We start from the raw sequence: 15,128 nt of genomic DNA, 5'->3' as shown, positions 1-15,128 counted from the left end.
GAGCCTAGGCCCAACGCCTCCAGCACAGCACGTAAATAAGTCCAGTCCACCCGATCGAAGGCCTTCTCCGTGTCGGTGGACAGGATCAAGTAGGGAGGGGATTTAGGGGAAGCGCACGCCCAGTGAATAAGGTGAATTGCTCTGATAGAATTGTCCTTAGCTTCTCTGCCTGTTATAAACCCTGTTTGATCTGGGTGGACAATTAGTGGGATTAGGTGCTTCAACCTAGTTGCAAGGATCTTGGCTATTATTTTTATATCCACATTAAGAAAGGATATGGGTCTGTAGCTTTGGGGCATAGCGGGATCCTTCCCCTCCTTAGGGATTACGGAAATATGAGCCAACAGGGCTTCTCTAGAGATTGTGGTGCCATCTGCTATACAATTAAAGTAGTTGCACATCGACTCGGACAATAGGGGTAGGAACAATTTATAATATGCCTTGGTGAACCCGTCAGGGCCCAGACTCTTCCCATTAGGCAAAGAGTTCACCGTGGATTCTAGCTCAGTGGTGGTAATGGGGCTTCCAACGTGGAGCATTGTTAGTCTGTCAGTGGGGGTAGGCCAGATGCAGTCAGGTAAGTTTGAATGTCTTTCAATTTTGCAGCCTGGGTCTCCGGGGTCTGTGTTGAGTTTAGGTTATAAAGAGTATTATAATAGTCCTGGAACCCAGAGGCTATTTTGGAGGACTTGACCACGTAGTCATCTGAGGAGAGGCATAGCTTATGTACATACATGAGCGCACGTTTCTTCCTAAGAGCTCTAGCCAACATACGGCCACACTTATTGCCATGTTAATAGTATCTATGCGACAGGTATCGCAGTTGTCTGCGTGCCTGTCGGTCCAGCAATCGAGAGAATAACTCTCTTAATTCCATCAGTGGCCTCGAAGCCTCTGGGTCCCCGTCCTGTTTGTGTTTAAGTTCCACCCGCTGAAGCGCCTGAAGTACCCTATCGAAATCTGCTTGCCTGGCTTTCTTAAGTCTGGATCTCTGAGAGATCAGTTCGCCTCTCACCACTGCCTTATGGCCCGCCCAAACAATCCCTTTGCTTATCCCTTCTGTGGTGTTTTCCTTGAAGTAGTGGGACAGAACCCCGTGACCCCAGAGACCACTGCCGCATCATCCAACAGGGATTCATTTAGGCGCCATGACCGGGCCTTGCGGGTGCCCTGTGGTAGAACCAGTGCAGCCATGACTGGGGCAAAATCGGAGATCATGATATTCCCGATGGACTAGGCCTGCAGCAGCTCTAGAGCCAAGTGGTCTACACAAATCAGGTCTATGCGGGTATAGACATCATGCACCTTTTGAATAGTAGCTATAATCCCTATCCACGGGGTGGAGAACTCGCCAGCTGTCCAAGAGGCGGTGGGCTTGTAGGGATCTACGAAAGTGTTTAAGGAAGGCATGTGAATGAGAGGGGCGTCTGTAAGAAGTATCTAATTGTGGGTCTGGGCTAATATTAAGCAGAAATACAAAAATTCGCCCGTGGGACTTTAAATGACGTGTCCATTGTGGTCACAGAAAAATAACAAGAGTATAGGAATGAGAAAATTTATTGTGATAAATAACATCCAGTACAAGTTATGAACATCGGTGACACATACATAACAGCAGCATGATAAAATGGTCCTAAAAACATAGCCATCGTGACATAACATCAAAATATTAAACGTATAAAGAGTACAGATATACATGCTACATCTCTAACCCGACGCGTTTCGCGAGCTCTCCTCGTCCTTTTCCTCTTCCTGTTTTCTCTCTTCTCTCTCTCTTTTCTCTCCCCCTCTCCCTTTTCCCTTTTTCCCTTCACTATTCACTTCTTTCCTCACATGCACTTTCTTCCCACACCACATTTCCCCATGCCCTGCAGGACACTCCTGCATTCCCTGTACCTTAGTTTACTATACTACATTCCCACTACAGTGCGACATTAACAACCCTAGTCATACAATATATATATTCATGCATTTTATTATGGTATTCATGTCATCTAGGACTCATGGGTTACTAGGGAGATTGTGTCATTCACCATTCCAATATGTTTATACACATTTATATATGCTATGACATGGAGTATGCCCTGCTAGGTCCATAGGTAACACTTGGGTTCACATTTTTCTCACCACTTCTCTGCTTTCGTTTCTTGTTCTTTTGTTTTCCCTCATGCTCTGCTGAACACCCTGTATCCTTCATATTCAAGCATACTATTGCCAATTTTTTTTTTTTTTTTATATGGTTATCGCCACTATCTTAGATATATATATATTTTTGTTATTTATTTCATTATAGTGAATACACTCTGTAACCATCCTGGGTGACAGTCGGGCCTATTCTTCTCTTTTTTTCAACTGCCCTGCCTGCCCTTTGCCTGATCCTGGACGTCCATTTGGTGGTCTCCTCCCCCTCAGTTCCCGGGGGAGATGTATCCCCACTGCCCCCCGTCTGAGGGCCACCTCCTCGGGGTTCTACGCCTGACAAGTGGGTATTGGATTACTTACTCTGGGTTCATGTTGTTGTCCTACCATAACCTATACTTCAATATACTCCTTACCTGTTTATTACAGACATCAGATATACACATCAGCCCCTGATGATGCGAGGAGAGCTCGCGAAACGCGTCGGGTTAGAGATGTAGCATGTATATCTGTACTCTTTATACGTTTTATATTTTGATGTTATGTCACGATGGCTATGTTTTTAGGACCATTTTATCATGCTGCTGTTATGTATGTGTCACCGATGTTCATAACTTGTACTGGATGTTATTTATCACAATAAATTTTCTGGGCGAATTTTTGTATTTCTGCGCAATATAGGGATGGAGGTGTCTCATGTTAGGGAGCAGCTCTCAGACTTTTCTGTTTCTGGGCTAATATTAAAGTCACCCCCCCAGGACCAAAGGGCCTTCTTTGAATTCCGTCAGACTATCAAGGGTGTTAACCTAAAAGGTAAGTTGATTGGAATTAGGGGCATGGATCGTAGCAACTGTGAGCTTCTGTCCCGCCATGGTCCCCTTTAGGAAGACATATCTCCCCTGAGGGTCCACCCTACTTTTATTGACCTGGAGGGGGCAAGACTTATGTATGGCTATAGCTGTACCTCTAGATTTCGCAACGGGTGAATTGCTCAGCAACCATTGGTTATATATGTGGGTGGGCAATTTAGGTATTGACTGGGGGGTGAAATGCGTTTCCTGTAAAAGGATCAGCTGAGCCCCTGAGCGCTTAAGTTCCCACCATAATTTACTGCACTTACATGAGGAGCAGAGACCATGTACGTTGTACGAGATTACCTTAAGTGATGCCATAAGGAGTTCTTGGAGTGGGTGAGTCTCGCTGCATGACTGTGGGCGCAGAGCAGGAGGCAGAGCCGGAGGCAGTCCCTGTAAGTAGGTATGCAGTGAAGAGGAGGGGAAAGAAGAAAACATGGTTAAAGAGAGCAAAACACACATTAACGCAAAGTACATTAATAATAACAATACCACAACATGGGGTACCTGAGGGCCAGGCGTCGGGTCCCTCCCCTTAGGGGAGAAGTTCCCGAGGCCCGTCCCAATTTCCAAAAATAGGAAAAAAATACCTAAAAAAGGTGAGGCCTACGTGGGGAACGTGGACCAACAGGAGAGGGAGGAGGGCGAGGGTCAGCCCCTACCCGCCGCCATCTCTTGATCAAAATGCAATGTATAAGAGGGGAGAACTTTCGTGGAAACAAAAACTGAAGAACAGAGTTCAAACTTGAGGAGAAAAAAAAAAAGTACAAAAATGAACTTGAAAAACAGGGCATCCAAAACAAAGGCCTGTTGGACTGGGTTTGGAAATGTAGCTTCCGGTTGCCCTCCCAGGCCAACAATAGGAGATCACAATCAGGCTCATTACCAGGATCAGTTATTCTAATGGAGGGGTTCTCGGTGGCATGTTGTGCAGCTGAGTTTATGTCCCAACTCCAGGCAGCCTGCTTGCTCAAATGGGCAGGAAGCCCCTGCAAAAAGTAGGGCAGATCCCCGTAACAGAAGGGAACAATGTTCCTCACAGAAGTACAGAAAACCGGTCGGAGAAAGGGAGCTTTCCGTTGCCGTGGTGACACAGGGTCCACAAGGGAGGCAGAAGTGGGGTGTTTGTGGTCTCGTCTGCGACTCCTGCGCTTAGCTGGAAGCCAGGGTTGGGGGAGCTGTAGGCGCGGGTGGTCTTGTGGGACCCTCCAGTCCGGAAAATCAACTGGCTGAAGTCCCAGGGTAACAAAAATAAAAAAATAAGTACAGCGCTACGTTTAGAAAGAAAGTGAAAAGCAGCCAACACACCTATAGACTCAAGGTAGAAAAAAAACAAAAGAAACAAAAGTATGGCGCTATATATCACATCCACAGCCGTGTGTATTACAATGAAGACATATAAAAATGGTGAATACTACCAAAAAATGTATGACCATAAAATGGATAGTGTCAAATAATTAATCAGTGTTGATCACATATAAGGCAAGAAAAGGGGGGGTCCGCACGGCTTCCTATTTTGGAAGAACGAAACAGAGCTCAAAATATCAAATATCCTTAGCTGAAACATGTCGGGTGGACCCCTCACGATCGCCGCTATTTGATATTTGAGCTCTGTTTCGTTCTTCCAAAATAGGAAGCCGTGCGGACCCCCCCTTTTCTTTCCATCATCTGTTGATGACATCTGACAAGACGCATTTCCCAGAACCAGTGGTTATTATGCTTTTTTGACTTGTCTGGCGTACGCCATTTCAGGTCAATTCTTTCCGGTAAGCCTCCTCTACTCCTGGTATTGACCCCGGCACTGATGTACAATCTATGCACACTTGTGGTCTCCCTTCTGCCCACTCGCCAGATTTGGTGCGACTAAAATTCTGTGAATACCATCTGGCCATGCATCACCCCCTTTGAACTCTGTTGATGTTTTCTTCACTATTTTTCTACACATTTTTTATGGACTTCTAAAGTTTTATGTTTTTTTGGTGTCTGGCTCATGGAACCAGCACGGGTTTTTATTAATCACTGACACATCTGATGATTAAGTATTATTGTGTATTTACCTTATATGTGATCAACACTGATTAATTATTTGACACTATCCATTTTATGGTCATACATTTTTTGGTAGTATTCACCATTTTTATATGTCTTCATTGTAATACACACGGCTGTGGATGTGATATATAGCGCCACACTTTTGTTTCTCAAGTCCCAGGGTATCCAAAAAACGTGGGAGGTCATCCTTAGTGCGCAGCATAGAAGTTTTGCCATCTTTGGGTGCCTGTAGATAAAAGGGGAATCCCCAGCGATAAGGCAGGCCTGCTTTTTGGAGAGCCTCCAGCAGGGGCCGGAGGGCTCTGCGCCGCATGAGTGTGCATCTTGAAATGTCCTGATAGAAATATAGGTGGGCCCCATCGAAGTCAAAGTATTGCTTCCCTCACATCTTTTGCATAATCCTGTCCTTCAGTGTATATTTGTGGAGTTTACAGATGATATCTCTCGGATTATCCACATCTTGGGAGGGCGGCCTAAGGGCTCTGTGAGCACAGTCTATCTCAATAGGAGCCGTGGCAGGCAGACCTAATATTTCTCTCAAGACATCTTCCAGGGTGGGAACAATATCCTTAGGAGCTGTGACTTCTGGCAAACCGTGTATGCGGATATTTGCTCTCCTACTGCGGTTTTCAAAGTAATCTAACTGGCACAGTAAGGCTTCAATTTTCTGATCTTGTAAGCTGCATCTGTCCTGGAGCATGGAAATAGCAGGCAACACCTCATCCAGCCTCTGTTCCACAGTTTCCACCCTGGCTCCCAAATCATTAGTGTCAGCCTTGAGCTGGGCTATATCCTCCCTGAAGGCTTTCTCCACTCTGGCTGTGAATTTTTCCAGGTCATCCCGGGTGGGGAGAGACCAAATATGGCGTTTTATGTTCCCTTTCCCTAGGAAGTCAGCCATGTCAGGGCCCTAGTCATGGGAGGCAGAGGATCCCGGGGACAGAGGGGGCTGTGTCATTCACCAGCCTCGGAGAGGGGATCTGTGAGCCCTATAGCTGCTGCTGCCGCTGCTGCTGAGCCGCTGCTCTCTGTGCAGCCTTTGCTGCCTTAGTTGTTTTCGGCGCCGCCGCCGCCATTTTTGGAGGCCTCCTGTCCCGGTCTGCGGGTCAGGCCAAAGTAAGTGTCCAGCTCCTCCTGCTGGGATCCCTTCGCTCTTGGTTGCTGAGAGCGCTCTCCTTCCCTGTGACATGTTCTCCGGGGTTCCGGAGGCAATCTCTCCCCTCTATGTGGCTGTTAATGCAGCGGCAGACAGGGAGCTGAGGAGACAGACGTCCTCACTCCTCCACAGCCAGGCCACGCCCCTGGTCAACTTCTTTTCAGAAGAGCCATGAGAGTCAGATATCAGGGTGTGTAAAAACATTGTGTACAGAAAGCATAGACAACTCATTTTACACAGTTTTCAGATTCTATCTTGCAGCCTCCAGTTTGAAGATGATCAACACATATTATGGAAGTGCAGGCTGACTGTCAAAAAGCTGCTAGCTGGCTTCATTAGGCCTTATGCACTCTGAAAAATGCCACTGCTTAGGGCGTGTGGAATTTTTTTAATGTCCATGAATGCAGCTGCATGTTATTTTCAGTGACTATGCACATGAGGATGTTTAAGCGCATAGTAAGGGTGCATAAAAAAAAATTGCCCTAAACCTGAGCTCAGAGTGCAGGTTATCAGCATTTTGTATCGGTGTACGTGCATAAATGCATCTAAGCACAAATATATTATTTTAATTGTCAGAATAAATTAATATTCTGGACAGTAGTATACACGCATACATACACAATACTAGATGCATTTTGTCTGCCAATTTCTGGCAGAAGAAAAAACAGCATATTTGAAGATTACTGTGTGCATGGGGCCTTAAAAAGTTTTTAAAAGTTTGAAATAGTGCTGAAGTTTACTGAAAAAAATGCAAGAGGGTGCGCTTAGCTAAGAAAACTCCCCCTCCACTTTTGAAGACTCCTGAAATGTATGACATAATTTGACTAGACCTGGGAACCAGGAAGCAACTTGAAGAAATGAAACAAGTAAATATGATATACTTTCCTATCTATTTACTAACGTTAGCAGCATAAGAATTATAAATAGTCACCTATAGACCTTTTCTATTGTAAGAGGTCTATTTATGAAGGTGGGTGGTATAGGCAAACAGATTTGGGGGCGCACCTTGTGAATATTACCTAATATGTGTTGGGTATCCAACTGAACATAGAATTTGAAGATATTTTTGAATGATATGGACTTTTGTGATTATTATATGAATATACTGTATGACATGGTTTTTATGTATCTTTATGGTTTTGGCATGTTTAAGGTATAGGCATTTATTCTGTGTTATTACTGCTGCCCTGTTATTTTGTTTTGACTTTTGAACTTTGGTTTGAACTACTTTCCAGTGCTGGCTACCTTTAATTACTTATGATATTGGGGCTAGGCATAATTACAAACAAACTTTTTCTTGTATTACAAGCCTTAATCCTTAATATGAAATGTATCCCTAAATGGCCAATGTTTACCTAATAAAGTGTCAAAAGCAAACATTTCTAGATCCAAGATCCAACAGTTTAAAGTGTTCATTCATCTTTTCACAAAAAATAAAAAGGTGAACACCGTACACCCTACCTGCCCCCCTTCCCTGTTCCCCACTGTACTTACCTCATGGATGCTGAGCTGTGTGCACATGCAACCTGTGAAGCAGTCTGGGGATTTGAGAGAGAGCAGCATCAGCTCAGAGAGAGAGCAGACGTGCAGACGTGCGTGCGTGTGAAGCTCCGGCTTCCAGTAGCTCCGGCCATCCGGCCACCTTTAGCCTTCCCTCACCCAGGACTATCACCCAGGACTATCCCAGACCCCCAGCTATATAGTCACCGGGACCCCCCTCATCCAGCTATGTGACCGGGAACGGATGGGATCCCGGACCCTCCCGTCGCTCCGCCAGCCCCATACTCACCGCTCATCACGCCGTCACGGCAAGAACACTTCCTGCTGATCTTAGCTGTTAGCCTCCGGAGCAGTCCCACAGGACACACCACGGCTCCAACCAGCTCTGCTAGTGCGGCCCCCCGCTCACCCCCAGCCTCCATCGGAAGCCGAGCACGCCAGCAGACGGGACCACAACCACCCGGGAGCCGAGCATCAGGACAGCCCGCAGCTCGGGCCTAGCTCGTCGGCCATCTTGGTCCACCCAGGAAGCCGCAATCTCCACCCTTCTCCAGAGCTCAGCCAGATCACCACCCAGCAGGTCAGTACCAGGACCCGCTCCCTCCCGACCCTCCCAGGTCTGCACTGACCTACCTCCAGGTAAGACCCATCATCCCTCGGACCCCCTCTGCCGGTCCACGTCCCCCCCCACCAGGGCACCACCGCAGCCACCGTCCATTCACCCCCACCACTCTAAGGCACTAGACTTGGGGGACAGACCACGGCTGCGGCATAACCTTCGGCAAGCCAGCACCTCATAATCCTCCCACACCCATCCAGGGGGCTCCGTGCCCTATTCACCAGAACACCCCCCTGCGGGGACACAGTTTAACACCAGGGACCAGGATTCCACGGCTCTGGCCTGATTGGCGTCCTCCATAGATCCTCCAAGACACAGGCACCACCAGGTTAATCAGTAAGCCAGCACCCCCCCTACAAATTGCCCCCCTCCCCCTCTCCTCCGGATCTCCTGCTCAGGTAAGCCCACTGGGTACCCTAATAGTTGATCCAGGCTCCTCGAGCCAATCGCCCTTCGGGGGGTCAGGAAGGAATTTTTTTCTCTGCTGTAGCGATTGTCCAGCTCAGCTAGGGGTTTTTTGCCTTTCTCTGGATCAACAGGAGGGAGGTAGGCAGCCCCCCCATCACCCCCAGTACTACACACCATCTTTCAGCCAGCAACTATATCTCCAGTAGCAGAAACAGCCTCCAACCCCTCCATCCCCCAGCAACTCAGCATCCTCCTTCAGCAACAGTCTTTACCATCATGTGCAATTTCAAGTACACTGCGGATGCCCTCCACAGGCTAAGAAACACCGCCTTAACTTTACCAACCGCCACTCAAAAAAGACTAAAAAAAGAAAAATTATTACGGACCAAACCATAATCAACCATCAAATACAAGGAGACACCAATCCAACCACAACAACTAGCATGCGCCCTGATCAACACCAGATCTGCAGTAAAGCACAGACTGGAAATCCACGACTTCATCACTGAAAACAACATAGATTGCCTCTTCATTACAGAAAGCTGGCCAACACCCGACTGCAACACCATCCTAACGGAACTGGTGCCTGAGAACTACAGCATCCTAACTGAGCATAGAATAGGAAAAAAAGGAGGAGGCCTAGCAGTGATCTTCAAATCGCACCTTGTGTTCACCAAACCAACTTCACAGAACTCAGTGCCTTTTATGGAAACACTCTCCCTGCGGCTTCAAACAACACCCCAAGACACCATTCACATACTACTATGCTACAGACCACCAGGACCAAAGACCAATCTCCTTACACCACTCACTGAATTCATTTCAATGCATGCCCTGAAAAACAAAAATTTTCTGATATTTGGGGACTTCAACCTCTGGGCAAACTCTACCCAAGACCCTATCGCGACCGCCTGCATTAACCAACTGGAAGAACCAGGTCTTCAACAGCTGATAAATGCTCCCACGCATGGTTCAGGACACACTCTAGACCTCATCTTCGAACAGAATATGGACATCAACATATTCGACAACACACCGCTTCCATGGACGGACCACCACGCCATCAAGTTTAAAATCACCACTGACACCACCCTCCAAAAACAGGAACATATAACAACAACACATTGGAACAGAACTCAGAAGAAACTACACTCTGAACTCTTCAAAACCACTCTATCAAACAAAATAACATTGTTAAACTCAAACTTCTCAACGGAACAAACACTCAACTTCCTAAACAAGGCACTACTACAAACAGCAGACTTAGTGGTGCCAAAACGCAGAACACTCATCCGCAAAAAAAACTCCAGATGGTTTAATGACACCCTCACACTACTGAAACAAGAACGTAGAAGAGCTGAAAGGGCATGGAGAAGAAATCCTACCAAGGAAAACCATACAAAATACAAATACTCACTGTGAAATACCACAAAGCAATCTTCCAAGCCAAAAAAGAACATTTTTCAAACATCATCTCAACTGCTTTAAACCGACCGCGGGGACTCTTCAAAATAGTCGCCCAATCAATGAACCCTACCTGCTTAGAGCCCCCAGCAAATGATACTCAAGAATTCTGCAATGAGCTATCAAATTTCTTCATCGACAAAATCGACAATATTCGGAAATCAATTCATCAGAAAAAAACAACTCACCCCAAAGCAAGAAGAGGATACCGACACGAATATCACAAAACCACCAGATTTCTCTTTAGCACCAATCTCCACTGACATGACTAGAAACATTATGAGAAGTCTTCGAGACAGCACATCTCCAAATGACATGATTCCCACAAAACTCCTGAAAGAGTGTTCCGACATTCTGGCTCCTACTATAACACACCTCATAAATCAGTCATTCAAAGAGGGGATTGTGCCAACCACCCTCAAGCAAGGTATCATCAAACCCCTTCTAAAGAAACCCAATCTCGACCCTAACTGCCGCAGACCAACAAGCCTCAACACCATCTCCAAGATCATGGAGATCATGGAAAAAGCGGTAGTACAACAGCTACAGCGCCACCTGGACACACACCAACTCCTGGATCCTCTGCAATCAGGCTTTCGCCCAGGGCAAGGCACAGAAATAGCACTTCTCAAAATATGGGATGATGCCTTCGAAGCAGCAGATGACGGAGAATCGTGTCTCCTGGTACAATTAGACCTCAGTGCAGCATTTGACACAGTGGACCACAACACTCTACTCGCCCGCCTCACAGAAGTAGCAGGAGTCACAGACCCTGGTCTAAAATGGTTTGCATCCTTCTTAGAAAATCGCTCTCAGATAGTGAAACTAGGAGCATTCACCTCTGAAACCTGCACAATCTCCTGTGGAATCCCGCAGGGTTCACCCCTATCACCAGTCCTATTCAACATCTACATCCGCCCACTCCTCAAAATCATCAGAAAATCTGACCTCTCCTTCCACTCATATGCTGATGACACCCAACTGTACTTTCGCATCACCAGACAAAAAGACCACCTTCAACAAATAGAAAAATGCCTCACTATGATAGATGACTGGATGACCAGTAGCTCCCTCAAACTCAACGGTTCAAAAACAGAACTTCTTCTCCTACACGCTAACCATAATGCCAAAACCAAGACTCTGTGGACACCTCCCACCATCTTAGGACAGACCATCTCCCTAAGCACCAAAGTCAAGAGTCTCGGAGTTATCTTTGACTCAGAAATGACAATGGATGCACAAATAGGATCGGTAGTCAGTGGATCCCACCATCTCCTCCGCCTGTTACGTAGACTTATCCCCTTCATCCCAGAAGAGGACAAAGCAGCAGTAGTTGGAACAATCATCAATTCCTGACTCGACTACGCTAACTCGCTCTATATAGGATTACCCCAATATCAGCTTGCGCGCTTACAACTCATCCAAAATGCGGCGGCAAGACTGTTAACAGGAAAAAAACCCTGGGAGTCAATCTCCCCATCCCTGAGGAGCCTACATTGGCTAACCGTAAAGAATCGGATCACATTCAAGACCCTCTGCCTCACCCACAAATGCATGCAAGGAAACGCGCCTCAATACCTTCGAGAGAAAATAAAACACTACACACCCAATCGCAGTCTTCGATCATCTAACCAAAACCTCCTTCTCATTCCCAAATGCCGCTACAAAGCAAAGGGAGAACGAAGGTTCGCAGTCCAAGGACCTCGACTATGGAACGCACTTCCGCCCCACATCCGCATGGAAGAAAACCATTTGGTTTTCAGGAAAAAACTCAAGACCTTCCTCTTTTAGAAGCTGACAACACCAAATGCATTAGCGCCTTGAGGCGATTCAGTTTGCATTTGCAGCGCTCTATAAATCTTTCATTCATTCAATCATTCATTTGAAATTCCCGCTCTTCGCTCTTTTTTCTGTGCAGCACTTCCGGGACAGATCAGAGCGATGCTCTGTGCCAGGGCTGACCAATCAAATAAGCTCTGATCTATGAAGTGCCGCATAGAGAGGAGGGAATGGGGGGGTCTGAAGGGGGTAAGGTATTCGCTAATGTTTCCATTTTTTATTAAAAAGGTGAACCAACACTTTAAGACAGTTTAAGAATGTGCAGCTATCCTCCACTTAAAGGTGCAAGCTCCCACTATCCCCCAGGGCTCATGTGCTGGGCTGAATGGGAGCCATCCTCACTCCAAACACATAACGAAGAGCAGAGCAGCTGCACATCAAGGATGTACCAATAATCAAGGCTTTATTCCAGCATGAGCATGCTGGAATAAACATTCCATAGTCCCTGCCTGGAGACCACATGCCCTACCGCGTTTCACCACACAGGGCTTAGTTGTAGGAGTGGGAAGTGTCAGAAGAAGTACATTATATACACTTGAGACTAACGCAATCAAGTACATTCTAAAATGTAAAAAAAACAAAATAAAGCGTGCATATCATAAACATGCAAAATATGATATACAGTATGAATGATAAATATATGAAAAGAAAAAAATGACATACAATATTGAAAGTCCCAATATTACAGTCCCAATTTGATGATACAATAAAGTGTCATAGCTCCTTATGAACTCCTTATGATGCAATATAAAGTGGCAGTGCTCCTTATGGGAATAACATTGTGCTCCACTCCAAAGTGCTTTTAGTGCCCCCACACAGACTAACACTCGCCATATATAATTGACCAACTACAGTGCCTTGAAAAAGTATTCATACCCCTTGAAATTTTCCACATTTTGTCATGTTAAAATCCCAATTAAATACATTCAAATTTTTGGTTGTATGTGATAGACCAACACAAAGTGCCACATAATTGTGAAGTGGAAGGAAAATGATCAATGGTTTTCAAATTGTTTTACAAATAAATATGTGAAAAGTGTGGCGTGCATTTGTATTTAGCCCTCCTGAGTTAATACTTTGTAGAACCACCTTTCATTGCAATTACAGCTGCAAGTCTTTTTGGGTATGTCTCTACCAGCTTTGCACATCTAGAGAGTGACATTTTTGCCCATTCCTCTTTGCAAAAAAGTTCAAGCTCTGTCAGATTGGATGGCGAGCACCTGTGAAAATTAATTTTCAAGTCTGTCCACAGATTCTCAATTGGATTTAAGTCTGGACTTTGAGTGGGCCATTCTAACACATGAATATGCTTTGATCTAAACCATTCCATTATAGCTCTGGCTGTATGTTTAGGGTTGTTGTCCTGCCAGGTGAACCTCTGCCCCAGTCTCAAGTCTTTTGCAGACTTTAACAGGTTTTCTTCTAAGATTACCCTGTATATGGTTACATCCATCTTCCCATCAACTCTGACCAGCTTCCCTGTCCCTGCCGAAGAAAAGCATCTCCACAACACGATGCTGCCATTGCCATGTTTCACGGTGGGGATGGTGTGTTCAGGGTGATGTGCAGTGTTAGTTTTCTGCCACACATAGCAATTTGCTTTTAGACCAAAAAGTTCAATTTTGGTCTCATCTGACCAGAGCACCTTCTTCCACGTTTGCTGCGTTCCCCACATTGCTTCCTGCAAACTGCAAACGAGACTTCTTATGTCTTTCTTTTAACAATGGCTTTCTTTTTTGCCACTTTTCCATAAAGGCCAGATTTGTGTAGTGCACGACTAATAGTTGTCCTGTGGACAGATTCTCCCACCTGAGCTGTGGATCTCTGCAGCTCCTCCAGAGGTACCATGGGCCTCTTAGCTGCTTCTCTGATTAATGCTCCCCTTGCCCGGCCTGTCAGTTTAGGTGGATGGCCATGTCTTGGTAGGTTTGCAGTTGTGCCATACTCTTTCCATTTTTGGATGATAGAACAGTGCTTCTTGAGATGTTCAAAGCTTGGGATTTTTTTTATAACATAACCTTGCTTTAAACTTCTCCACAACTTCATCCCAGACCTGGCAGGTGTGTTCCTTGGCCTTCATGATGCCGTTTGTTCACTAAAGTTCTCCAACAAACCTCTGAGGGTTTCACAGAACAGCTGTAATTATACTGAGATTAAATTACACACAGGTGGACTATATTTACTAATTAGGCGATTTCTGAAGGCAATTGGTTCCACTAGATTTTAGTTAGAGATATCAGAGTAAAGGGGGCTGAATACAAATGCACGCCACACTTTTCAGATATTTGTAAACAAATTTGAAAACCATTGAGTATTTTCCTTCCACTTCACAATTATGTGCCACTTTGGGTTGGTCTATCACATAAAATCCCAGTTAAATAAATTTACGTTTCTTGATCATACATCACGGGACACAGAGTATTCATTACATAGTGGGTTAGATAGGCACCATCGGTGATTGGACACTGCTTAACCCCAATTAAGGAGAATTCCTCCCCTATATAACCCCTCCCATACGGGGAGGACCTCTGTTTTTTTCACCAGTGTCTAAGGTGGTTGGTCACGTAAAACATGTGCTGTGAAGAAAGCTCCAGTTTGGTCCCTGCGGGGGCTTAAAGGGCTATGCTGACCGGTTCCATATCTCGGGCTGAAATTTTGACTCCCAAGATGGTATGGTACCCGGGCCTCGTCATCCGAAGAAGCGAGGTTTTGCCTGTAAGTCTCTCTTTGGAGGACTGGGCTCTGAGAAAACCAGGCTTGGTGTACTATTAAAACAGTGGCACGAAAGTTTCTGGCAGAATCTTTTACAGGTCCAGGTAAAGAGGTTTCTCTGAGTAGGAACCCAAAAAACCCCGAAGGTTGGCACAACGCTACCCGCCGTGATGGGTGAAGGCTGGAAACTGTCTGTTCTCAGCAGTTCCTGCGGCGGGGACAGGTAAGAGAAGTTAATCCTATGTATATATTTATATTACAAGTGGATTTTCTTCAATGAGTTCATGTCTTACCTGATTTCCACCACTAGAGGGAGTAAAGAGCAAACTTACGTGCTTTTCAGACACACTCGGTGATTAGCTGGTGTGCAATCATACCCTTCCTC

General features: G+C 45.7%; 1 protein-coding gene across 7 annotated transcripts in view; it reads right to left on the bottom strand.

Annotated features, from left to right (window-relative positions):
- Positions 1-15,128, bottom strand: part of LOC141106055 (solute carrier family 22 member 15-like) — a 658,271-nt gene that overhangs the window by 455,475 nt on the left and 187,668 nt on the right. For 5 of the 7 annotated variants that reach the window (XR_012235678.1, XM_073596433.1, XM_073596429.1 and 2 more), the window contains exon 8: positions 3,297-3,386. The exons of the other annotated variants lie outside the window; for them this stretch is intronic. Coding sequence is in view for 4 of the 5 variants with exons in the window: in XM_073596433.1 (XP_073452534.1) it covers positions 3,297-3,386 (90 nt within the window). In the remaining variant the exon portion in view is untranslated. The remainder of the gene's footprint in view (positions 1-3,296; positions 3,387-15,128) is intronic. 7 annotated transcript variants of the gene reach the window in all.

The sequence above is a fragment of the Aquarana catesbeiana genome, linkage group LG08, assembly GCF_042186555.1.
Source record: "Aquarana catesbeiana isolate 2022-GZ linkage group LG08, ASM4218655v1, whole genome shotgun sequence".
In the NCBI taxonomy this organism is placed as follows: Eukaryota; Metazoa; Chordata; class Amphibia; order Anura; family Ranidae; genus Aquarana; species Aquarana catesbeiana.
This window is presented reverse-complemented; position numbering and strand designations above follow the sequence as displayed.